This window comes from Hippichthys cyanospilos, chromosome 4 (assembly GCF_059441005.1).
Source record: "Hippichthys cyanospilos isolate Australia breed blue-spotted pipefish chromosome 4, RoL_Hcya_1.0, whole genome shotgun sequence".
In the NCBI taxonomy this organism is placed as follows: Eukaryota; Metazoa; Chordata; class Actinopteri; order Syngnathiformes; family Syngnathidae; genus Hippichthys; species Hippichthys cyanospilos.
The window spans coordinates 25,734,902-25,760,907 of NC_142372.1; the positions used below are offsets into that span (position 1 = coordinate 25,734,902).

Here is a 26,006-nt window from a genome sequence, read left to right on the forward strand (position 1 = left end):
AATAACATAAGCCAGGGATGTTGTAACACGGGGGCCCACTGTATTATTTTTTCAATACAATTTTCTTCACTTAACTTTTAAGGTACTTTTGAACAAATTTTGGATTTTGGCAATACACAAACGCATTTCCCATCCAGTTGAGGTATTTTTCCTACACAAACAGCTTATTTTCTCCAGGGCGTCTCATTCAATGTTTTAAATTCTACCTGCATTGTAATCAATACTCAATATTTGGGTTGAAGTAAGTAGGGTTTCTAAAACATTCAGAATATCTCAATATACATACCCAGAACACCAACCAATGACCTGTTCAAATATTGTTTACCTGATTGCTTTTACGTCAGCACATATTTGATTAATATTGGGGTCCCAAGCTTTTCCAGATTACTGCTCCTCCACCCATCCATCCATCCATTATCTTCCGCTTATCCGATGACCCGTTCAAATATTGTTTACCTGATTGCTTTTACGTCAGCACATATTTGATTAATATTGGGGTCCCAAGCTTTTCCAGATTACTGCTCCTCCACCCATCCATCCATCCATCCATCCATCCATCCATCCATCCATCCATCCATCCATCCATCCATCCATCCATCCATCCATCCATCCATCCATCCATTATCTTCCGCTTATCCGGGGTCGGGTCAAAGGGGCAAAAGCCTCAGCAAGGAAGCCCAGACTTCCTTTCCCGTGGCTACTTCATCCAGCTTCTCCGGATCCCAAGGCGTTCCCAGGCCAGCTGAGAGACATCGTCTCTCCAGCGAGTCCTGGATCATCACTGGGGCCTCCTCCCGGTGGGACACACCCAGAACACCTCACCAGGGAGCTGCCCGGAAGGCATCCTAGCCAGATGCCCAAACCACCTCAACTTGCTCCTCTCATTGCGGAAGAGCAGCAGCTCGACCCTGAGTCCCACCCAGATCACCTCCTCTCTAAGGGAGAGCCTGTACACCCTGCAGAGGAAACTCATTTAGGCTGCTTGTATCCGGGATCTCGTTCTTTTGGTCACGACTCACAGCTCATGACCATAAGTGAGGGCAGGAATGTAGATCGATGGATAAATCGAGAGCTTCACCTTTCGGCTCACCTCTTATCTTCACCACAACAGACCGGAACAGCGACTGCAACACAGCAGACGCTGCAAGGATCCGCCTGTTGATCTTCTGTTCCATCTTACTCTCACTTGTGAACAAGACCCCAAGATATGTAAACTGCTCCACATGGCAGGACCTCGTCACCGACCCGGAGAGGGCACTCCACCCTTGTCCGACTGAGGACCATGGGCTCTGATTTGGAGGTGCTGATCTTCATCCCAGCCACTTCACACTCAGCTGTGAACTGCTGTTCCATGGCCGGGGTGAACACCACACTGTTTCTCATGAATCCGACATTCGACCTCCTGACGGATCCTCCTCTCCAGCACCCCTGAATAGACTTTACCAGGGAGGCTGACAAGTGTGAGCCCTCTATAGTTGGAACACACCCTCCGGTCCCGCTTCTTACAAATGGGGACCATCACCCCAGTCTATCGATCCAGAGGTCCTGTCCCCAATGTCCACACGATTTTGCAGAGGTGTGTCAGCCAGGATGACCCTACAACATCCAGAGCCTTTTGGAACTCCGAGCGGATCTCATCCAACCCCGGGACCTTGCCACCAAGGAGTTTTTTGACCACCTATGTGGTCCCTTAGTATTACGGCCACAACTCTGATCAGCCACCTTGACAATGAAGGCGCGGAACATGGTCCATTCAGACTCAAAATGCCCCACCTCCCCCGGGACGTGGGAGAAATTCTGCTGGAGGTGGGGGTTGAAACTCCTTTTGGCTGGGGACTATGCCAGGCGTTCCCAGCAGACCCTCACGATACGTTTGGGTCTGCCAGGCCTGACCGTCATCCTCTCCACCATCTCTGCCAACACACCACCAGGTGGTGATCATTTGATATCTCCGCACCTCTCTTCACCCGAGTGTCCAAAACATGCGGCCAAATGATGATACAAATCCGATGATACAACCACAAAGTCATTCATCAAACTGCGGCCTCTTGAGTCCTGGTGCCAATGATGGGCAAAGTAGGCAGATTGTGTACTTGAAAAAGTAAAGCCGTATGTAAAAAAAAAAAAAAAAAAAAGTGCTGAACCAAAAATCTACTCCATTAAATGTAAAACTACAGCAAAGTATTTTTTTCGTAATTCAAAGATCACAATTCCAATTGATTTTCTTCTGTGTCGTTAAGATAAATATTCTCGGTTATGTTCAAGATGGGGCGGCTCGGTGGAAGAGCCAGCTTCCTCACACATTCCAAAAACATGCATGAAAAGTGTATTGGACACTCTAAATCACACTGCGAATGGCAGGCTACTTGGTCTTTTCATTGAAAGAGCCTGGGTTAAAGGAACCATTGTTAATAAAGACAATTGTCTACACCCTTCATGCAGTTGCTTCTTAATTTGGTAAATTGTAGTTATGACAACATTGCTGTTTTAAGGTCTCAACATTGTTGATACTCTTTACTGTCTTGTGTCTATTAATTAGTTGTGAATGAGCACTTACAAGGTTGAAATCATCACTCATCTACAGCCAATACTCACGTTTGCTTCTGTGCACTTATTGTATAGAGGTGTCTGGTTAGTGTTTTTATGTTAATTTTAGGTGTTGGGGGTGTGCCCTCGTTGTCCATTAAAAGTCACCATATTCTTGTTGTGTCCATGTATACCACAATTCAAGTGTCGTCATTGGTGTCTGGTTGGTGTGTTTATGTTAATTTTGGGTGGTGAGGGTGTGCCCTCGTTGTCCATTTAAAGTCATCATAGTGGGAGTGGGGGTTGGAGTGACTGCTCTAAATTGTCCTAAGTTGTGATTGGGTACGTGAATGGTTGTTCGTCACTGTGTGCCCTGCGAATGACCCCTGCTTACTGCCCAAAGGCTGATGGGATAGGCACCAGCAAGCCAGAGACTTCAGTGAGGCTAAGTGGCTACATGAATACTGCTATAATCCATGGATGCAAGAAGACCTGCCAGACAAGATAGTAATGTATTCCTCTATAAAGTTAGCAGCATTAGATGCATTTGTTATTTACACATCATACTTCTGTGTTCTGGATGAGACCAGGATTATTTTAACTAGGGATGAAGTCATACTCATATGCCCATCTTTTAATAGTACCATTCGGTCTTTGCAAAATTTTACAGCAGTGCTTTTCATTTTTCTCAAAATGGCGTGAGCATAGCGTGGTATATCTAGACCAGGGGTCACCAACGTGGTGTCTGCGAGGATCAAACGAGTAGCCCGCAGGCCTGTTCTGCATATAGCTCACAAGTGATAGAACAATGTGATTTTCTAGGAATGTTACAATTATACACATATTACATGTACATAACATATTTCACTTGATTTACATATTTACTACAGCTGTTCCTTAATTATTGTGAGAAATCATTAACATGACCCGTTTCTTCACATAAACGGGTGCCCTTCGTATTAGCCAGTACCAAAGAAGTAGCTTTCACTTTCAAAAAGGTTGGTGACTCCTGATCTAGACTGTTACCTTAATAATGTGCATTGTCCCATTTAAAGCAAATGGCATTAAGTTGCCCCTGTGAAAATCATCCATACACCCATTGTCTGTAGCCGATTATCGTCACTTGGGTCGCCGGTTTGCTGGTGCCTATCCCAACTGTCTACGGACAGTAGACGGGGAACATGCTGGACTGGTTTCCAGCCAATCATTGGGCACAGTGACGGACAACCAACCATTCATGCACCCACTCACACCTAAGGACAATTTAGTGTCCAATACACCTGCCGTGCATGTTTTTACAATGTGGAAATAAGTTGGAGAGAACCCACACAGGCTCAAGAAGAACATGCAAAATACACACAGGCCGGAGCGAGCTGGATTTGAACTCGGGACTCTGAACCGTGAGGCGAACCTGCTAACCACTCTTGCACCCAGCTGCGCGGTGCAAATCAAATAACCAAATAAACACACATAAGTCAATGTCAAGGACATAAAACATAAAGTTGCAAATGAATCAAGTTGAAGTACTCAATTCCTTTCGAAGTTCACTCTCCTTATTTGCACAACAATGTAATAAACTGATAATTAAAATGATAATATAATAAAATATCAAAATGATTTTCGATTTTCATATTTCAGCTTTTGGAGTGTGTGGAAGTTTGTCTGCAGCCAACTTCAACAATGCCTAATATGTATATCATATTTCATCTTAAATTTATGGAAACATTTCTGTTTGGTTTAATCTGTGTAATCAACTCAGTGATTTCTATGGTGCTTCCTGCAAGTTAAAATAAATTGAAACAATCAAATTATGGTAGAAAATCCCCACAATTTTTTAGGAGGTATGGGTTACCCCTGCTAAATGGGGTTTCTTACCGTGGTAGAAGATAAAACCAACAACAACAATATAAAGTTAGCTACATTAGCATTATGTTTATAAGCATAGCTAGCTAACGTTAGCCACATTGTGAACGAATCCAAGCTAGCTAGCAATTAACCAACGTTATAACAATGGCGTTTAGCTAACTTACGTCATGCTTTCTGAGATTCAATGGAGAGTTCTTGAAGGCAAACACCCCAAGACGATTTGGTTTCCCCAATGAACGCGAAGAAATCCTTCAAGTAAGGCCATGGGTGAGTGTGAATGGCTGTTAGCATCTTGAGCTTATGCTTATTCGGCTTATTTGTCTGTGTCTTATTCGACGCTAGCTTCTAGCATAGGCAACCTACTGCTGTCTTCTCTGCTTTCCAGGTTATGTGGCGCTGACAGTTGTGGGATGTCCCTGCACTTTTTTAAATTTAGCGGCATCCAGGCTGATTGGTCAAACACGAGTTACGTAGTTTGCGCAAAGATGCTAAAAGTAAAGTAACAAGGCCTTTCATTATGAAATGTTTACAAAAAAAATTAAAAAGCATCGGGGCATTTTTTAAAATGTAGCAAGCAAAAAGTACGATATTTGTGTTTTAAAAGTAGGGAGTAAAAGTAAAAAGTCAGAAAAAACATACTTCTAATGTTGCGTTCACACTGAACGCGATCGAGGCAGAATGGCGGAAGGAAGAACTTGGGACAACTGGTATATGCAGCGTTTGCCTCCTTTTTAACAGCTATGGATACTGTAGTTACTGTGCCAAGATAACAATAGTGCAGCATTGCAAGGTTTAGCAAGGTATCGGCCACTTGATTGCGACGTTGAAACTTTTTTTTTTTTGGGCAGACGAGTATTGCCACAAAGCGAGGAACACGCAAGTGTAAAAAAGAATGTTGTTGTAGGAGAAAATATTGGCTCTGCTACGTCCCAGAAAAGTGAAAATTCTCAGCAATTCTCTTCTTTCTGGATCCACTGTAAAATGCACAGCAAGCTCACGCCGCTCCCCTCCCCTCCCCTCGTGCAACAAAAAGAGACTTCACAAAAGTGACCCTCTTGACCCCACGACAAAACGCCTCGGCAAGAGCGTAAACGACGCACGTTGTCGCGTTCAGTGTGCACGTAGCATAAAAGTACAAAGTACAAGCAAAATTTACTTAAGTACTGTAATAAAGTATTTGTACTTCGTTACTTCCCATCACTGCCTGGTGCCAAGTGCACACCCTTATGTATGAACATGGTGTTCGTTATGGACAATCCGTTACGGCACAGAGGTCGGATCAGTAACAAAGCACCACTCAGGTTCAGATCGAGGGGGCCGTTCCTCACAGTTAAACGAGGGAGTTCCCTATAAACTGCATTTTGTCTTTCTGTGTGATGTCTTTCACTAATATTTATTTTACCCTAGGGTGGAAATTTGACCCAACTCAAGGCTTTTTCAAATTTGTGATGCGTGTTAAAGGAAAAGAATACAAAACACTAGGAGGCTAAAATATTGCTTAGATTGTCAAAACATGACGACTTTCACTACGCCGTTCCGCCGTCCCTTTTAATGCTTGCAAACGGGAGGTCGATAGGTACACCCTATAGGTGTCAAATTTAGCCCACATCAAGCTCATTTCCTGTCATTCAAAATTGGAAATATTGTCAGTTTTGGACATACTAAAAACCCAATCTTTTATCATGAATTTCCCCCGATTTTTGCTTTAATCCTTTCAATGGCAACTCACAAACGGGTCGCAATAGAAACTCCTGACACCCCAAAACCACTGGGTGGCACTAGCGGCCAAATTATGACATTTACAAGCCTTTCAATGACTTAAATGATTTGCCTAGCCTGGACTCCCATAGTGTAAAAGTCTTTAAAAGTCTTAAAACCCTAATTATGACATAATAAATAATCCTAATTCAATTCCAGAAACATAAATAAACAGCACAGTGACTTTTGCTATTATCGCATTTTTACAATTTTTGTTCATAAAGGGGGCATTGGCATATAAGAGTAACGAACATGAAAATACCAAGAAATGTTAAAACCATTGCTTTTCTTTTACTTTTAATGGCAGTTTTACACACCACCTGAAGGCATATGAAATGTTTTTACTCTGTCATAGAAAACTTTGCGAGATGGGCACTTCAAGGCTCTTCATGGCAAGATGGAGCTTCTAGAGAGGCTGTGCAGAGCTCTACAGAAGGAGAGAAATGACTTCAACAACCAGCTTAGTTTTCTGCCGGAGCAGGGAAGTGAGCCACGAGCTGGGAAAGATGATGAAAAGGAGGAAGGTGTGAGGCTGCAGTTGAAAGGAATCAACAAAGCTTCCAGGCTAACTGAGATGGCGTCACCAATGGCTGTTGAAAGCTCCACTGCTTCAGTCTTGTCAAGCCAGCCCGTTGAAGCCCAAGTCACACTGCAGGACTGAGCCCGACCTGACCTATGTCTGCTGTGTGTGTGTGTTTTAACTCTAATATTACCTTTCCTTTTGCCTACATGAATAATAAACTATCAATATTTATTCGTGCAATAGGGTAAGGAATATTAGATTGAATCATTTTCGAAATTTGTATTATCATATTTGAGATATTTCAGTGTTTTTTAAAATTGGGGAGTGTGAGGACTTAGTACTCTTATTTTGTACCATACTGTAAGTAAATTCAGAGGTAATTTTGACAAAATCCTTCTCTCTTTTCAAGTCTCACTGGTCATTTTAAATGAGTTTAAAACTGATTACTTCTCACGCGAATCTAATTATAATTAAAAAAAAAAAACATACCATCTGTACTGGACACAGCATTCTGAATATGATGTTTGTTCCTTAATCGGTTACACCAAGCTTATGTATAGATATTAAAATAAACCTTTGTGTTCTTCGTGGTTGTATTTGTTCAAATTAATAGCAGGAATGATCCATTACAGCTATACATTATAATTCATGAATTCGTCGTATGACGGGCAATCCAAACCTATGTTAAATAGCTAATGTTATTAGAACCCCAGGTAAGAACATCAAAATTGTACATACATATTAAAAATTGGTACCCAAATACCATAGTAAGTGCTACGTATATATAATATACATGTATACAATCAGAAAACATAAATAAAAAATGTAGAAAGGATTTATTTACCTTTGAGTGCCGCATGTTATGCCTTTATTCCCTAATAAGGGTTATCTCCAGCATTGTTTCCATTTAAATCATCTTCTTACTTCTCTCTTTAACATCACTAGCAATCTTGGGACCCATGGCTAACCCTTTCAACTTTGAATTAAGCAGTAAAATGCACTATAAATACAGTTTTGTAACCACTCCCAATCAAACAAAGCTTTACCGTTACGCCATTATGAGACAAGTGAGGCCGACCAATAGCAGAGCACCATCTCTGTGAGGAGACGCCAACAAATAGCAGACCAGCATTGAGGTCATGCATTGCATGGAAGCAGATAAGTAAATAAGTGCAATTACCTAAAAATGTCAGCAGATGGAGGCAAAACAACACAAACACAGCCAAGCCCCTAGGGTCATGACAGTTGTTTTGGTCTCATAACCATGAAAATATCATAAAGAGGGGATGAAAAGACTCAGTATTCGACGTCGCAACATGAAAATGATGTAAATCACAGAGGTTGTGACATGGGGGTCCACTTTGTATATTTTATCATATAAAAACACATTGTTTGCACACTAATTAACCCACTTCGGAGCAACATCGCAACAATGACAATGAAACCACAATTACATCATAAGACAGTAGCAACAACACATGCAGCAAACTGTAAAAACCTCAACAGAGCTGGCGTAACCTCCTCACAGGCTTAACTTGTTTTAGATTCATCTTTATTGACCACTTGTCACCAAGACCTACTTAAATCAGGCAACCTTGTGTTGTCATGACATTGTTGCTTCAGTCTGTTGCATGCACACTCACGATCACTTTTCACTTTCACACCAGTCTCACAAGTCGGCTATCATACCACAACAGTTATGCCTGTATATTATTAGGCCATCAAGACGCACGACTGCAACCTTTTCTTGTCTTAACCTTCTAAAAGTTCTAGGTTTTCTTATTCTAAGTGTCAATAGCTCAAGCCTGTTGCTCTGCTTTCTTTTTTGTCATTTGGGCCTCGGGCAGGGCTTTCAACCTCCCTTTTACTTCTACAAGCTTGCCAACAAGAAAAGACTATACTCATAGTTCATGTCTTCTCCCCATCTTACTTTCTGTTCCTCGTTACGGATGTTGTCAATCAGCGATCCCGGGGACGACACTGACCCCACCTATTACAGGAAAGAGGACTTCTTCTACAGACCCAGTCTAGCTGCGCGCGCAGTCTTCAGTCGCTGTCAGTGGCACCCCCACGACCGCTGATATGTTGGCATCCGGCTCGAAGGACCAAGTTATGTCAGAGCCAACAATAATAAGAGACTGGAGAAAATCCAAGACTCTGAGTCAAAAGCAATCTTTTGCAAAAGAGGGAGAGAGTACCAAGGTCTTCCGGTGTTCTCGGACTCTCCTCGTTTTATTACAAAGATTACAAAGAAGGCGGTTACAAGTTTCAAAATAATAACATATAAGAAATTGTTTGCCTGTAGTGTGTGTGTGTGTATGTGAATAGGTATGTTTTCTGATTGAAATTTGATACCGAGCTGGTTGGGTCTGAAGCGGAGGTTGGGGTGGGAGTAGATTACAACCCCTGCCAATCACGTGTTACATATAAGTGTCAATCACCTTCTTGTCTCCGGGGTGACCATCGACCAATGAGGGCAGGAGGCAAGGCAAACAGTTCGGTGTCAAACTTCAATCAAAAAACACGCACGCACATGCAGGCAGTGACAGAGGAGACAGACAAACACCGGACCTTTGGGAAACCTCATACCTAGATTTCTTTTATAATGAAACAATATTTCAAGTGTAAACTCTCATTGTTGTCATGTTTGATTAGCTCCACTTTCACTTTAATTCAACTTCTAATATGCCGCTAATATGACCGCAGCTGCGCGAGAGACATCAAAGGATGGAAAGGGGGAACAGTTCAGTTGCTGTATAAGGTTTAATAATCTAAGATTTAAGTAAATAAATGTACTGCAGTAGTTTGATATCCCTGGCAAGTGTATTTATAGTCACATAGTCACCTCTGTCTGGCAAGTAGAAACCCGCCACAACACGTCTTTCTGCAATATAGCCCCCCCAAAAAATCTGCGAAAGACAGAGGGCGCAAAAATCAAAGCACGAAGTAACAAGGACTCACTGTATATGCAACCAGATTGAAATCTGGCATTACTCAAATTATCTCAGACACACAATCTGGATTTATCAAAGGACTGTAAATTCATAATAACTTGCAATTGGTACTTGATTGATTGTAATACAGTATTTATTTGAAGATGAGGGTTGTGGCTTTTTGCGACACTGGAAATAACGGATGTGGCTGAAATAGATACTGAACACCAACTATCAAATGAAGAAAAAGTTTAATAACAAAAAGAGCATGTATTACGCTACCGCAATTTAGAAAACAATAAAAACAAAATACAACAAGGGTCAAATGGATAACAAAAAGCAGTATAGACTAAAAGTGTCAATGCAGGTATAACACATTTGAAACAACTGGAAGTACCAGATAAAAGTATCAAAGTAAAGCGCTCTGAAAAAACCCGAGGGATAGTAAAGTAATAACAAAATATTCCCGGAAAATACTCATGGTGTCCAATATGACAACTGAGGGAAACGACAAGGAAAGTACACAAACATATACAATTTGGTAGAAACTCGGAAAACTCGGGATGTAGAAAATGCTGGTCACTGGCAGATGTTCAGAGAATAATCCGACATCATCGCCCTGCCCCGGTTTCCCTTAAAAAAAGGTGATGGACATTGCGAACAGGTGCGCAGCAGGTGGTGCCACCCCTCACTCAAGGACTGGCCCGTCCTGCAAAACAGAGTCCCACCAAGAAGAGACGAAACAAATCACAAGAAGGGTTTTATTTTACTTATGGATTTATTTTTTTTTAAACATTTGACACAACTGAACATAATTTTGTATTTAGAACATTAGAATGATTTGGTTTTGGTAAAATACACACACACACACACACATATATAATATATATATATATATATATATATATATATATATATATATTATATATATATATATATATATATATATATATATATTTTTATATATATATATATATATATATATATATATATATATATATATATATATATATATATTGTGGCAAGATGAAGAAACGCACGATGCTGTTTTAGTATACGTCTTTACTCTTCACTTGTCAACACAAAACTGAACTAACATGGTACACATAATCAAAGACATAAAACACAAAGTTCAAAGATTCACAATCTCTTTCAACTTGCCTACTGGGTGTGCGTCAGGTCCTAATGCCCGCCACACAGCTCCCCCCCCGAACACCCAGTTAGGCACTTAGAACGAAAACTTCACTGGGGGTTTCACCAGCCTGCCGCCCCGAGTACGCAGTACCTTCCTGTGCGGAGCGGTTGAAACCTGGGGACCAGGCTTAGGAGCACGACACGCTGGGCTAACGTCGAAAGGCGAGGCTGAGGGCTTTGGAGGACGACCACGGCGAGGGACCTTGGCTGGCAGGACCTCCTCTCCTGCCAAGACATGAGCCGGTTTGAGTCTATCCAAAGCTACACGCTCCCTACGGCCACCCAAATCCAGCACAAAATTTTTAGCACCATGTTCTAGTACTCTAAACGGGCCATCATAAGGTGGCTGTAGCGGTGAGCGGTGGCCATCGTGTCGTACAAAAACAAAACGAGCAGACCTGAGCGCCGAGGGTACGAACACTTTAGGAAAACAATGGTGAACTGGCAAAGAAGTCCTGGGCCCTCTCAACGAAGGGGGAAAGGGACGCACGTCGGGACCTTCAGGGAGAAACTCGCCCGGAACCCTCACAGGCTGCCCAAACACCAGTTCTGCAGGTGCAGCGTCAAGATCCTCTTTTGGAACCGAACGCAATCCGAGTAACACCCATGGCAGGCGGTCGACCCAACTACCATCTGAAAGGGTGGCCCGCAATGCGGCTTTAAGTGACCGGTGAAAACGTTCGCACAAACCGTTGGCCTGAGGGTGGTAAGCAGTAGTTCGATGTACTCGCGCACCCAAAGACTCAGCCAAAGACGTCCAGAGCTCAGACACAAATTGGGGTCCTCTATCCGAGGTGATATCAGAGGGCGTGCCAAAACGCGCAACCCAGGATGACAGGAACGCGCGGGCTATGTCCACGGTGGCTGTGGAGGACAGGGGAACTGCCTCAGGCCACCGAGTGGTTCGATCAACCATTGTGAGCACGTGTGTAAAACCCTGCGACGGAGGGAGGGGACCTACCAGGTCTACATGCACGTGGTCAAACCGCCTGGATGGAATCGGAAAAGGCTCCAGATCGGCCTTGGTGTGTCGGTGAACTTTGGCGCGCTGACATGAGATGCAAGCAGCTGCCCACGTCCTGACATCCCTGCGTAGCCCAGGCCAGACAAACTTGGCACCCACAAGCTTGACTGAGGCCCGAACGCCAGGGTGCGAGAGGGAGTGGATCGAGTCAAAAACCCGACTGCGCCATTCCACCGGAACAACAGGCCTTGGGCGGCCTGTGGACACATCGCAGAGCAGTGGAGGACCACTGTCTTTCAAGACCACTTCCTTGAGTCTCAGACCTGTACCCTTAGATTTAAGGAGGCGAATGTCCAGATCATGGAGCTGGTCAGCGGCCATTCCCACAAAATCCACACCCAGTTGGACGGGACACACAAGTGCACGCGACAAGCAATCGGCTACTGGGTTGCACTTTCCGGCCACATGCCGAATGTCTGTGGTAAATTCGGAAATGGCCGCCAAGTGACGCTGCTGGCGCGCTGACCATGGTTCCGTAACCTTTGACATGGCAAATGTAAGTGGCCGATGATCCACGTAGGCAGTGAAATGACGCCCCTCAAGCAGGAAACGAAAATGTCGCGTTGCCCGATATAGCGCCAGCAACTCCCGGTCAAAAACACTATACTTGCGCTCGTTATCCTGCAGCCTACGACTGAAAAATGCAAGGGGCTGCCAAACCTCTCCCAACATCCGACGCGTCGGTAGTCAAGGCCACCTGCGCTGTGGAGATTGGGTGGGCAAGGAGGGCTGCGTTTGCGAGGGCTTGCTTAGCCCGCTGAAAGGCCCGCACCTGCTGAGGGGACCATTCCAGAAGGTCTTTAGCCTTCTTTTTTCGCAAGGCGTCGTAAAGAGGCTGCAGGAAGTGGGCTGCATGGGGTAGGAAACGGTTATAAAAATTAACCATGCCTAGAAACTCCTGCAGCGCCTTGACTGAGGCAGGCCGAGGAAAATCCATCACTGCCTGCACTTTGGAAGGCAAGGGAACCGCGCCCTCTGCTGAAATCCGGTGGCCCAAGAAATCGATCACAGACAGACCAAATTGGCATTTCGCTGGGTTTACGATAAGACCGTGTGACTCGAGGCGCTTGAAAACTTGCGTCAAGTGCGACAGATGTGCCTCGGGTGTAGGGCTGGCCACCAGGTTTCAACCGCTCCGCACAGGACCTGACGCACACCCAGTAGGCAAGTTGAAAGAGATTGTGAATCTTTGAACTTGCCTACTGGGTGTGCGTCAGGTCCTAATGCCCGCCACAATATATATATATATATATATATATATATATATATATATATATATATATATATATATATATATATATATATATCAGTCATTCCACCACAGGGTACATGTCCAAGATCCTGGTGTGTTAAAAATGTAGGGGGGCCAACCTTGGCAGGCGTTCTTTACATATAGCAGCAATTAATTTAAATACGTTTCAGCGAGCCGTTCTGTGTTTAACATTTGCTTTTTTATCATAAAACATCAATGACATTCCTCCCTTCATGCTACTTTTTTTATGATTATTGATCAATATTTACCCATATATTGATCAATAGCTCTGCTGTTGAGTGGGTTAGGGACTCCAAACTCACCAAACACATTAGGGACATCCCTACCCTTATGCTACATCCTCTGGTTTTAGAATACTTTCCTCTGCCAAATTTTAAGGATTTTTTTATGATTATTGATCAATATGTATCAATATATTGATCAATAACTCTGCTGTTAGTTGAGTTAGAGACTCCAAATTCCCCAAAAACATCAATGACATTCCTCCCTTCATGCTACTTTTGTTATTATTATTGAGCAATTTACAATTTACAATTTACAATTTACACATATACTGATCAATAACTGCTGTTGGTTGGGTTAGGGACTCCAAAATCACCAAACACATCGGTGGTATCCCACCCCTTTATGCTACATTCCCTGGTTTTCAGATTAATCTCTTTGTCTAATTTTAAGGAATTATTTACTATTATTGATCAATATTTACTAATATATTGATCAATAGCTCTGAGTTTGGTGGGGTAAGGGACCCCAAAATCATCACACACATCAGTGACACCCCTCCCCTTATGCTACATTCTTTGGTTTTCAAATAAATCCCTCTGCCTAATTTTAAGAGTTTTATTTATGATTATTGATCAATATTTACCCATCCTTAAAATCCTGGGGACTGTTGTCTGTGGTGATTTTGGAGTCCCTAACTCAACCAACAGCAGAGCTATTAATCACTATATTGGTAAATTATGGTCAATATGCATTTAAAAAATCCTTAAAATTAGGCAAAGGAATTTATTAGAAAACCAGCAGTTGTTGCATAATTGGGAGTACTTCATTGATGGTTGTAGTGATTTAGGAGGGTTTACCCCAACTCAAAAAGGGGAGCCACTGATTCTTTTTGAGGGTATAAATGATTAACAAGCATTTAAAATAAAGCCCCAAAATTTATCAAAATAATTTATTTAAAAAACGAGTGTTGTAGTGCGATCATGAAAATGTCATGAATGCCCAGTGATTTTGGACTCCTTATATTAAACAATATTGGAGCTATAGATGAATATACAGTTTATTAATGATTTTTAAGTACAAAAATTATCCAAAATTAAACAAACGCTTTTTTTATTCAAAAGCACTGTCCCAATATGATTATGTTAATGTCTTTGATTTGTTCGTTGAATTCATAATCACAAATTGTGGCGTTGTGGCGAGACTACATCTCCAACAGCCTGACGAAACTTTCTAACGTCTGGGATAATAATATGGCAAGATGACCCATCCGGGGTCACCCATTCTAACGTCTGGGGTCACCAATGTGGCGAGGCGAAGAAACCACACGTTGCTGTGCTAGTGGAGATCTTTACTCTTCGCATGTCATCACAAAACTGATACAACAAAGTCCAAAACAGCAAAGACAAAGCCAACAGGTTCAAAGCATCAAAGGATCATAGAGACATGCCTACTGGGTGAGAGACATGGTCCTAGTGTCCGCCACAGCGTTATTGTTTTTTTCCCCCTCCTCATCTAGTAACTTGCAGACTGTCCCTTGCGCGCTCGCCCAGCCTCTGCTGCTCATAGAGATCAATTGCGTCTTTTCACCGAAAGAAACGTTTTAAATATTTTACAAATGTCTTTTTTTGACATTGTAGCTGGTAGTCTGTGTTACGAAGGGGGCATAAAGGCGACTTTGGTGTTTCGACGACGTTTTATCTGAGAGGTATTGATCGCGAAAGTCCGAATCTGCCAATATCTTGCCAACTTTACTTAAGTTGAATTCGCCTGGATGCATGTTGTAGCTTATGTGGTTAACTTAGCTTACCTTCCTTGCTAGCTAACAAAGAGATGCGATGTACTCAAGCCAGTCAGGTGAGTGTAAAACTGCGTGATTGACTCGGGAAAACGTATGCAAGAAAGACGGCAACGTACCAGGAAGAACTTTGAGCAACTAAAGAGCAGGAAACGCAAGACGGACCAGGTTTGTTTATTTCTTCCACTGGCCTGCTTACTAATGACGAAAAACATTGCTGCGTTCTTTTTTAATGGAATATTTGTGCGCGATTCGCTAAAGGGGAAGCTGAGGCTGTCCCCTTATTATTGTACTTAGTCTATATGTATATACAGTGAACCCTCGCTACTTTTAGTTTCGACCATCGCAGATTCATAACATCGCGGATTTTTTTTAATAAGCTGTTTCACAATTTCACAGATTTTTTTTTTTACATTACTGCATTGCGGAGAGACATATTCTGTGACGGTTTCTTGCATGTCAGACAGACGAGGTACAGTAACAATGCACTTGCCACGGGCCCTCCTTGGACGTGGAACTACTGCAGTACACATATGTAAAAAAAAACGGTGATGTGGCGAAACTGACCGTAGTAGTGGAGTCGCGAAGATTTTCGATTCTCAGATATTTTTGATTCAGAATGATTCGGTTCATTAAAAAATAATTTCTGCATCATTCTATGGATATATATGCCAGCTTTGTTCGCAAAAAGGAGAGAGACCAAGGTTCTTTGCACTGATGCTTAACTGATGTTCACTTTCTTCCAACAGTTCACACCGTAGAACTGACACACAAAAAAGATGTCAGCTACAGACAATATTGTACATGTTTAACGCACATACATAAATAAACACATACATACATACAGTACCACTTTGGTTCCTTTGTTCCTTTGGTAGTATGGCTGGATGTTTGATGTATGGATGGAGTGACGCTCTTGTCAATCTTCCTCCAACTCTTAAAATGTTGTTATTGTCAAGGAATGAACTTAACTGAAGAAGCTTTGAGTGAGAAACTTTAATGTCTTTCTTTCAGGCACCTTATTTCTTCACTGAATGCTTCATTCTGTACTCTGTGTATGATAAACGCTTCTGCTTCTTTTCTTTCTTCCAGCGTATTTCATTAGACATTTCTTTTGTATTCTTTACATGTTTCACAAATCGATGTAATCTTGCTATTGCTTTCACAACTCTCTTCCAATCAGAAACCCTTTGCAATCGATTGACAATGGAGTTCTAGTTTGCCCCCTACAGACCGCCAGAGGCGGTGCTAAAAGCACGGAACAAACCTTCACGCAAGCACAAGACAAGAATGCATACCATGAAAAATGTCATGTACAACAGTGGTCCCCAACCACCGGTCCACGGATTGGTACCGCTCTGTGGATCAACTGGTACCGGGCCGCGTGGGCTGCACCCGAAATAATGTTTTGGAGATGATTTAGTTTAACAGTTCATACGTTTGTACTTGATCTTTGTTTTTTTGGCGCTGCCTCTGGCCGTTGTTGATATTACATACATAGTGAGAAGGATGATGTGGTTTATAGAGCACCCCCCCCCAAATGTAAATCTAAGGTGTTGACCGGTCCGTGGTGATAAAAAGTTTGGGGACCACTGATGTATATGACACATACGGGAAGTTGGGGACATATACAATATAAGGCTGCATCACCCTGTAGTCTGTTTCTCAGAACCTTCTCGCGCGTTGGTTTGCATGCCATATGAGTACCGCGTTTTTTGCAGTGTATTTATTTCCTTTCGTCACTTGTAGCCCATTTTCTGTGTCAGTCAGGGTTGTAGTTTACTCTCTTGTGTTGGATTATCCTCGTTAGTTTTGCTGTTGCTCAACGTTTGCTGTGGCTTTGCTTCACGGGGTGAGTTGCGTTGTTAAATTTGTGTGCTATCGCTTTCTGGTGTTTTTTGTTTGTTTTGGGATTTTTGCCGTTTTTTTGTTGTTTACTGTGTTAATACCTGGCTGCGCTTGCCTTTAATGTTGTTCATGGCCTTACGCGCGCATGCTCGCCATAAAGTCGTGCTTTCTTTTTGCCTGGCTGTGAACTTTCCGTGGCTGTTTGTGTTGCCTGCTTGCCACCAGCTTTTGGTGTCGCAGCTGCGTCTGTCCTCCGTCCTCGCCCCATTCCCGCCTGTGCCGCGTCGCTTGCGCTTTGCACACGATCTTGGCTTGTTACTATTGTCCATCTTCCGCTGTACCGGCTGCGTTACGCACCCGTCGAGGTTTTTGCGGCGTGTTCCTCTTGCCGATCGGCGGCCTTTCGTCTCCTCTCTCTGCCCCGTGTCTCTTGCCTGTCTCTGGCTCAGAGCGGTTGCATTCCACACCGGCTCTTGTCTTGACAGCTTTGTTGCACTGCTCTCGGTCATATGGAGAATTCTGTGTTGTGCTCCAGTTGTGGCTGTCGTGTAGTGCTGGCGGACCCACGGGGTGGCCGCTGTTTGCGTTGCCGTGACTGAGCGCACGTTGACACGGCCTCTTTGCCGCAAGTGAGTGTGGCCGTGGATGATGTGACCAGTTCTTTGGAGTCCAACAAGGCTATGTCCGTTGCTCCTCCTGTTGAGTTGGCAGTCTCCTCGCTGCTCCTACGCTGCCGGCCAGCAGTGGGCCTAAGGGTTAGATACTGAGGTTGCCTTATTGCGTTCCAAATTGGAAGGGATGTGTGCACTGTTACAAGAGCGCCTCCAGCCGAGTGCCTTGGCTTTCGGTGAGCCGTCCTCCTTTCAACTAGGTTCGATTCTAGGGACTCCACTGTTGGTTCCCCTCCTTCTGAGAGGGACTCATTGCTCACCGTATTGGGTGATGCAGATTCACTTGTGTCCCTTTTGCGCTCAGCTTTGCGGGAGCTTCAGGTGGACAATCCTTGTTCCCGGTCCCCCCAGAGAAATCCGTTTTTCCCTTCTGCTGCCTTCACTGTCCCAGTGGGGGCATTATTTAGATCTCTTGCTGTCCTGTTGGGAAAATATGACTGCTTTTGCTCGCCTTACTTCTGAGCTGCATACATTAGCGGCGTTGCAGGATGCTGCTAACATTGCGTGAGACTGCATGCCTGTTGTTGAGAAGGATGTCGCTTCCTTGCTCTCCAATGCACTGATTCAAATGATCAGGTCTGTTGTCAGGCTTCCGCTGAGCTTGTGGATGAGCTGATCATTTGAATCAGGTGTGGTAGGAGGGCAGAAACCTTCAAAACATGTCGGATAGGCGGCCCTCGAGGGCTGGGTTTGGACATGCCTGGTTTAAGGTGTTTACTGGGTACAGGACGGTGTATCGGTAAAGATACAGGGATAAAGGTTCGTTGAAAGGCTCTTTCCTCAAACAGTTCAAATGGCCAAATGATGATAACGGATATATACATGGGCAGATGATATGAAGATAGACATACAGAAGTGAAGATTTAACGGCAGATGCAGAGTCTGAAATATCAAATAACAAGGATAAGTATGGACTATAATATGTCAATTATACATATAGGTCATTGGAATAATATTGAAGCCTTAACATGCAACTGAATATAAATGATCCATTTAACTTAAATACAACGCAAATGAATGGTACTTAAATGACAACTTAAATAGATGTGTCACACTGCCACAATCAGTATTAACATTCTACCAGACCACCATTGAAAGCCTGTCAGGCTGTACCTAAATATTTACGTGGTCTATGAAGTCCTCTAGCGGCCAACAACAATGGCACATGTATCGACGGTAGTATAGGTCTCATACCGCGAATACTGTAAGTTTAAAAACGAATACAATAGATAACATACAAAACTTACTTTTAGTCATGAAATTAGTACTTAAACTTAATTATGTGACTAGAACGGCAACAAAGAAAACTTACTTTTTAGTCATTCACTCTGTACTTAAACTTAATTATGCAACTAGAACGAGCGCACGATGAACAGGCTATCAATGGGACATCACTGACCTCCGCATACGCAAGCATGCAGTCATGTGAACCGGAAGGCACGGCAATCAAACTGCATAACTATGGAAACAACTAAACCACACTTGGGAATCTAGCAGACAAATAACACAACAATTTAATGGTAAATATATTCATTCAATTGTTGGCACTTTTGATCTTCCATTTTAAACAAGACGTGCTTGTTTTCTTGTGTCCTGCAGACCTCAGTGATCATCTAGATCCTGAGCCAGTCACACTACATACATATCACGGGAGTTGGAAGAGCCTGTGCCTCCTCACATGAAACAAGAAGAGCTGGGGATCAAAATGTCCAAATTTTCGTTGGCTGGTGTCAGTGTGACAAGTGAAGAAGGTGATGGAGACCAATATGCAGAATCACAAGCAGATGGCCTCCGCGCTCCGCTTTCAGACTGTGATGACAGCACTTCATGCTCCTCTGACTATGACGACTACGATAGTAAACTCTCTAAAGGTGATGTGACGCGTCACATTGGCAATGGACAAGTGAAATGTTCTCAATGTGACAAAACCTTTATCAAATCATCCTTGCAAAAGCAGACACAAGCACTCACTGGGGAAAAAAACATGTTAAAATTGTAGGGGGGGGCAATCTTGGCAGGCGTTCTTTACATATAGCAGCAATTAATTTAAATACATTTCAGCGAGCCGTTCTCTGTTTAACATTTGCTTTTTTTATTTTCATTTCAGCTATCTTAAGCATGTGTTTTGGTTCATTTGAAACATGCATACCAAAATTGAATTGACATTAAATATTGAAATTGAATATTCACTTAACTTTAACTTTTTTGTAACAGTTGAACAGAAGTAATTGTACTCTTGCGTGCAAATTACATTTGAAACATAAAAAATTATCTCACCGTGGCAGTTAAAATATTTATAGACTTTTTAAACACAATAACAGAGAAATGAGCCAAGTAATAGTCATATCAACAAATGGAGGGCTCATTCAAAATATGAAATAAGTGCAGGGCTCATTTAAAATATGAAATTAGTAACTATAAATGTTGATTGGATTTTTAAATGGTTATTATTCTGGAGTGAAAACTTAAAAAAAAAAGTTTTCAGACTTACACCCCAACTATTCATTCAGAAGTCAGAACAGAAATCCAATGTGAATAAATTCATTTGAAACATGCATATCAAAATTGAATTGACATTAATTATTGATATTGAATATTCACTTAACTTCACTTTTTTAACACTCTTAACTTTTTTGTAACACTTGAACAGAAGTACCGGTAACGGTACTCTTGGGTGCAAATTACATTTGAAACATAAAAAATATCTCACCATGGCAGTTTAATATTTATAGAATTTTTAAACACAATAACAGAGAAATGAACAAGTAATAGTCATATCAACAAGTGCAGGGCTCATTTAAACTGAAACTGAGATCTATAGTGCAGGACAAAGGCCAGCTGTGGCCCTATGGCAGTAGTATGGATGCGCAAGATGTCTTGTAAGTGAGAGTCTGATAGCCGTGTCCTCACACGGCTCTTATTTAAGTTCATAACCGAGAATGTCTTCTCACACAAATACGTCGAACTGAACAAGCTTAGCATTTTCTTAACAAATGCTCGAATCTCTCGGAACTTATCCAGCTGTCGGTAAAAGTTGGCGATATAAAACTGCTGGTGCTGACCGCAGCTCACTGCGTCACACTGCAGCTCAACTTTCCTCCTTTTGTTGATTGTCGCCTCAGTTTGTGAGAAAAAGATTCACCCAAAATTCCGAACTAACAGTTCACAAAAGACACACAAGTGAAAAAGCTTTTGCCTGCTCAATATATAGCAAACTTTTTTTTATTTTTTTAAAGGTGACCTAATCTGCTCAGTTTGTGGTAAAACGTTTTACACAAATAAAGATTTAAGAAGGCACATATTAACACACACTCTGGAGAAATGCTTTGTCTGCTCTGTGGTCAAACATTTTCTGGAAGGACAAGTTTAACAGAACATGCTCGGAAACACACTAAGGAAAAACCTTTTGCCTGTACAATATGTGTTAAAGGTTTTTCTACAAAACATGATTTGAGAACACATATGAACACACACAGGAGATAAATGCGCTGTCTGCACAGTTTGTGGTAAAGCATTTTACACAAAGAAAGATTTAACAAGGCACACATTAACACACACTGGGGAAAAACGCTTCGCCTGCTCAGGTTGTGGTCTAACATTTTCAAGGCAGCTTTAACAACACGCACAGGAAGACACACTGGGCAAAGACCTTTTGCCTGTGCAGTACTAAAAAACATTCAGTAACATACACTTGAGAGAAACCTTTTGCTTAGTTTACGGTCAAACTTTCTTTAAAGAAAAGTTTTAACAAGGCATGCAGAAATACACATCAGGGAAAACCTTTTGCCTGCTCTTTTTGTGGGAGATGATTCATTCAAAATGACAAAGTAACACTACCACGCTGAGTTTGTAGTGTACAGTTAACTTTAAATGTGGATTTTGAAAACACATTGTGGAAATGCGCTTTGCCTGCTCAGTTTGTGGTCAAACATTGTCATTAAATCCCAAAATATTTGTAGTAAATGAAGCATAAAGAAGTATATTTGAACAAACATGCATCAAGGATAGAGAATTAATGAACAATTGCAAATCTCCATACTGAAAATAGCCGTTATCAACAGAAGATAGTTTGAATTAATGTATCAACATTTGACAGCTCGGTGGAGCAGTGACTAGCATGCCCGTCTCACAGTTAAGGGACCCCAGTTCAAATCCACCTCGCTCCAGGTTAGAACTGATTTTTTTTTTTTTTTTTTTTGCCAGAACCAACCTGGGAGCCATATGTTTCACACTACTGATCTATAAGAACATGTATCTTTCACAAGTGAGCAGTTACTTACAGTTTTTGAAGCAATGCATTGCAAAAGTATTGTAATTACTGAAATGCATCACTTTTTGCTGTATTGCGGAAGTGTAGGCATTACACAAAAATCAAGGAATATTTTACTGGGTACAAATGACAGCATTAAAATGCATTATACTATATAGCCCCCCCCCCCCACACACACACACACACACACACACACAATTTTTTTTAATATCTATTAAAGCTGCTGATAACATAAATGCAGTTTATTTGGTTGAGATGGCGCTGGTTTTATTTTACATTCCCAGCGATCCAGACATCATTTAAGAGTCCATGGGAGCATTAATATTTTTGGGGGGATCATTTGGAGAATGGAAGTTTAAATAGGTTTAGTTTGAAGACATTTCACTGCTTGTACAATGAGCGCAATGATCTACATTTAGAATGGCAAATCCATATTTCCAGGTATGTTGGTGATAGTAATGTCAAAGTAACGCAATAGCAGTGTAATGGCTTGCATTTCAAATGCAGTAATATTATAATGTAACGAATGACTTGGGAATGACAGTAATATGTAATAAAAAATGCATTACAGTTTTGAAGTAACTTTCCCAACACTGTTTACTTCCGCATGCACACCGCAGATACTGTGCAACTCAGTATGGATTTGGTCCTAGTGAAGAGACCGTAGTTGTTGAAATGAGCGACCTTGTGTTTTTGCATGCACAGTTGATTGTGTAGGCACCACCACTTGTGCTTTGGAACGCACTTGTTTGTTTTTTTTCCTGTTTGTTTTTGTTTTGTTTTTTTATCGAATTACATTACATTGCATGTACATCACTTTTTTTTGGACTGGAATAGAATAAAATCCAATTTTTTCGTGTTGGATTACTGTTGTCCGGATGCACGTTCTACTGTAGCTTCTCTGACTAGCTTATCTTAGATTTCTGCTAACAATGAGACACAAAGACACAATAAAATGTTTTATTTGTAAGATTGTTGTGTGCAAATGTGTGCGAGAAAGAGCAGGATGCGAGGAGGAGTTTTGTGGAACAGAAGAAGACGTCAAACCACGACGTCATCTACGGGATGTATTGCAAGTCGGAACCAAGAGCCGGTTACAAATGACTTCCTATTATTTCTGTGTTAACTGGCAACGAAATGACCTGCATTCATGTTTTCAACTGCTTCAATTAATATTATAAATGTAAAAGGTTTAGGAGCTTTTTTTTATTTTTTGTACTGAAGTCACAACACATGCCTCAGGTGGACTGGAGTCACCCGTGTGTTTGTCTTCATGTGACCTGCAGAAGATCTCCATCCTGTGCAGCATGCATCAGAGTGTTCCCGAATTAAGGAGGAAGAGGAGACAGAAAGCCTACTCGTTAAAGAAGAGGAGAAGGATGCGCCACTGACTGTCATCGTAAAGAGAGAAGATGACGGAGACAGCCATGAAGGATCCCACTTAGCTCCACTTTCAGAAGGTGACGACATGTCACACTCCTCTGAAACTCACGACAACAATCATGAACACTCCAAAAGTGGTGTGACATGTCACACTGACAAGAGACAAGTGAAATGTTCACAGTGTGACAAAACTTTCATCAACAAGTCATCCTTGAAGAAGCACACGATAACACACACTGGAGAAAAGCCTTTTGCCTGCTTAGTTTGCAGTAAAAGATTCTCCTGGAAGGGGCATTTAACAAGCCATACAAGAACACACACTGGGGAAAAACCTTTTGTCTGCTCAGTTTGTGGGAAGTCATTTTGTGCAAAGGCAAGTTTAAGAATGCACACAAGAACACACACCGGCGAGAAACCTTTTGCCTGCTCAGTCTGCGGTAGAACCTTTTCCAAAAATCAAGCTTTGACAAGGCACTTGACAACGCACACTGGAGAAAAACCCTTTGCCTGCTTGGTTTGCGATAAAAGATTCTCCTCCAAAGCCCATTTAAAGAGGCACGAAACCACGCACACTGGGGAGAAACCATTTGTATGCTTTGTTTGTGGGACAAGATTCAGACAGGAGGGACATTTGAAAGCACACAGAAGGACACATACCGGAGAAAGACCTTTTCCATGCTCAATTTGTAATCAAAGATTCTCTCGGAGATCGTTATTAAAACGGCATATAAAAACACACACCGGAGATAAATTGGAATCAGAATCACCTTTTTTGTGAGCAGCAATAACAGCAGTCCATTCTTCACATCTGTGATCTGCACCATTTTCTCGACATTTGCAGATATAAGAGTATTACAATTTTTATAGCCATTAGCATTGTTGCAGGTACAAAATAACTTTATTTTTGTCCACGTGTTTAAGAATGAATTTTACGCTGCTCCCATTTTCACAAATTCAAAATGGCTTGGAATTTCTCACTAATAAAGGTAGGTGTTGTAGGTCGTCCAGACACAAGGGCACCGCCCAGCATCATGCAGAATGCTGCTCGGAGGAGTGCTGGCGGATAGGCCATTCTTCTGAGAGGGGTGTGTTTACCACAAAAAAAAAAAAACCTCTCCCACTGTGGTCTTTCGTTGGTGCACTGTCCGTGCACTGGTGGATCCTCCCGTCACGTCCTTCAACCTTCACCGCAGTAGGTGTTACTGCCATCACCTGGAATGGGCCGTCCCAGTGTTCACTGTCCCGACGAGGTCGTCTCAGCACCTTGAGGAACACCAGGTCTCCGATCTGGACCTGGGTATTCTGTGGGATAGAACACACTGGCCAGTCATTGTCCATTGTCCATATGCATTTCCCTTATGTCAAACAGTCGTTCATGTGAACGGGAATAGAACATCCACTCGGTGGCTAGTCAGGGGTTAAGTCTGCTAGTCTGTATGGTCTTCCATGCACAATTTCAAACGGCGATAATTGTTTTCCTTCTGCAGGAACAATTCACATTGCTATGGCTACAATAGGAATGCAATCTGGCCACTGTCTCTCTTTCATTGTTTTTATGAGACTGGCCTTGACTGTTCCATTTGTTCTTTCAACAAGCGCTGCTGATCGGGGTGGCATACACAATGTCATTTCAAGTAAATAACAGTTCTGCAACTTTTCTTACAGCTTTTTTCACAAACTGTGATCCATTGTCACTTTGAATAACTCTTGGAAAGCCAAATCTCAGTATAATTTGATCACACAATGCTTTGACAACTGTTTTTGCATCACAATGCGCTGCTGGGAATAATTCAACCCACTTTAAGAGTGCATCTGTTATGACAAAGCAAAATTGCTTTCCTAATGCCTTCAATGTAATCCCTATGTGTCGTATGAAATGGTTCAGGTGGTTCTGGAAATTTGCCTCTATATGCTCACAAATAAACTTGCGCATTATTTCGCAAACAGATATCACAACATTTACAAAAAATGTTTTGAGTATATTGTTAACCCATATGCAACTGAGCATACATATTTCCTCATGTTGACACATGGCAAAGCTCATGTGTCAATTGTACTGCTCATTAAAATCAAATGTATTAACCGTGGTTTTCCATCTGCCAATCTACTTATTTCTCCAACATCTTGTTGTGCTCCTTTATATAGCCAATATTGTTGCTCCAGTTAGGGAGCTGATTTTTGACTTGATTTCAAAATGGTCTGTGTGTCCCGCTCATCATGTGGTGTGTCAATGCGACTGTCTTGTGCTATGGCAACTGTGGGAACACCTATGACTGTTTCTCTGGCTGCTTTGTTTGCCTAATCAGTTTCCTGCAGTAATTGGGTCGTTTCTTTTCCTATTGTGGTTTTGAAACCGTGGTTAGCCCAAGGTTGACAAAACACATTGCACTAAGCCCCAGCCATACTGGCTGTCTGTCCATATTGTAACATTTTTGCTTTCATTTCACAAGCTTTGATCAGTGCGGACATTTCAGCTGCTTGCGCTGAACGTGTCGATTTTAATGTTCCTAGAAACAAAATGTTCGTATATGTACAAACCGGATTCGGTTGAAGTTGGAAAATTGTGTAAAATGTAAATAAAAACAAAATACAACTATTTCAAAATCTTTCTCAACCCATATTCAACTGAATACACTCAAACTCATCAACTTAATTGTTTTTTGCCAAATATTAATTAACTTGGATTTTCTTGGCTGCGACACGTCCAGTAGAAGTTG

At 42.0% G+C, this 26,006-nt stretch overlaps 2 protein-coding genes and 1 long non-coding RNA gene across 4 annotated transcripts in view; 2 read left to right on the top strand and 1 right to left on the bottom strand.

The window, feature by feature from the left end:
* LOC148425164 (alpha-taxilin-like) overlaps window positions 1–7,259 on the top strand; it is a 43,261-nt gene extending 36,002 nt beyond the window's left edge. For both annotated transcript variants that reach the window (XM_088413394.1, XM_088413395.1), the window contains exon 12: window positions 6,506–7,259. In XM_088413394.1, the coding sequence (XP_088269520.1) occupies window positions 6,506–6,811 (306 nt within the window). In that variant the 3' untranslated portion in view covers window positions 6,812–7,259. The remainder of the gene's footprint in view (window positions 1–6,505) is intronic.
* A 2,574-nt stretch (window positions 7,260–9,833) lies between these two features.
* On the bottom strand, window positions 9,834–15,204 carry LOC148425165 (uncharacterized). The gene is made up of 3 exons (XR_015865418.1): window positions 15,130–15,204; window positions 10,892–11,025; window positions 9,834–10,315 (listed from the first exon to the last, which is right to left on the bottom strand). It is a non-coding gene; the product is annotated as an uncharacterized LOC148425165 (long non-coding RNA).
* On the top strand, window positions 14,774–25,376 carry LOC148425166 (uncharacterized). The gene is made up of 4 exons (XM_088413407.1): window positions 14,774–15,027; window positions 15,142–15,285; window positions 19,236–19,507; window positions 23,193–25,376. Exons 3-4 carry the CDS (start codon window positions 19,315–19,317, stop codon window positions 24,065–24,067), a joined length of 1,068 nt encoding a protein of 355 aa, XP_088269533.1. The 5' UTR covers window positions 14,774–15,027; window positions 15,142–15,285; window positions 19,236–19,314; the 3' UTR covers window positions 24,068–25,376.
* The last annotated feature ends 630 nt before the right edge of the window (window positions 25,377–26,006 follow it).

Coding starts and splice junctions, on each gene's coding strand:
- LOC148425166 (XM_088413407.1), top strand. CDS start 19,315: ATGAAACAAGAAGAGCTGGGGATCAAAATGTCCAAATTTTCGTTGGCT. Junction 19,508..23,192: donor CGATAGTAAACTCTCTAAAG/GTGATGTGACGC, acceptor TGTGACCTGCAG/AAGATCTCCATCCTGTGCAG.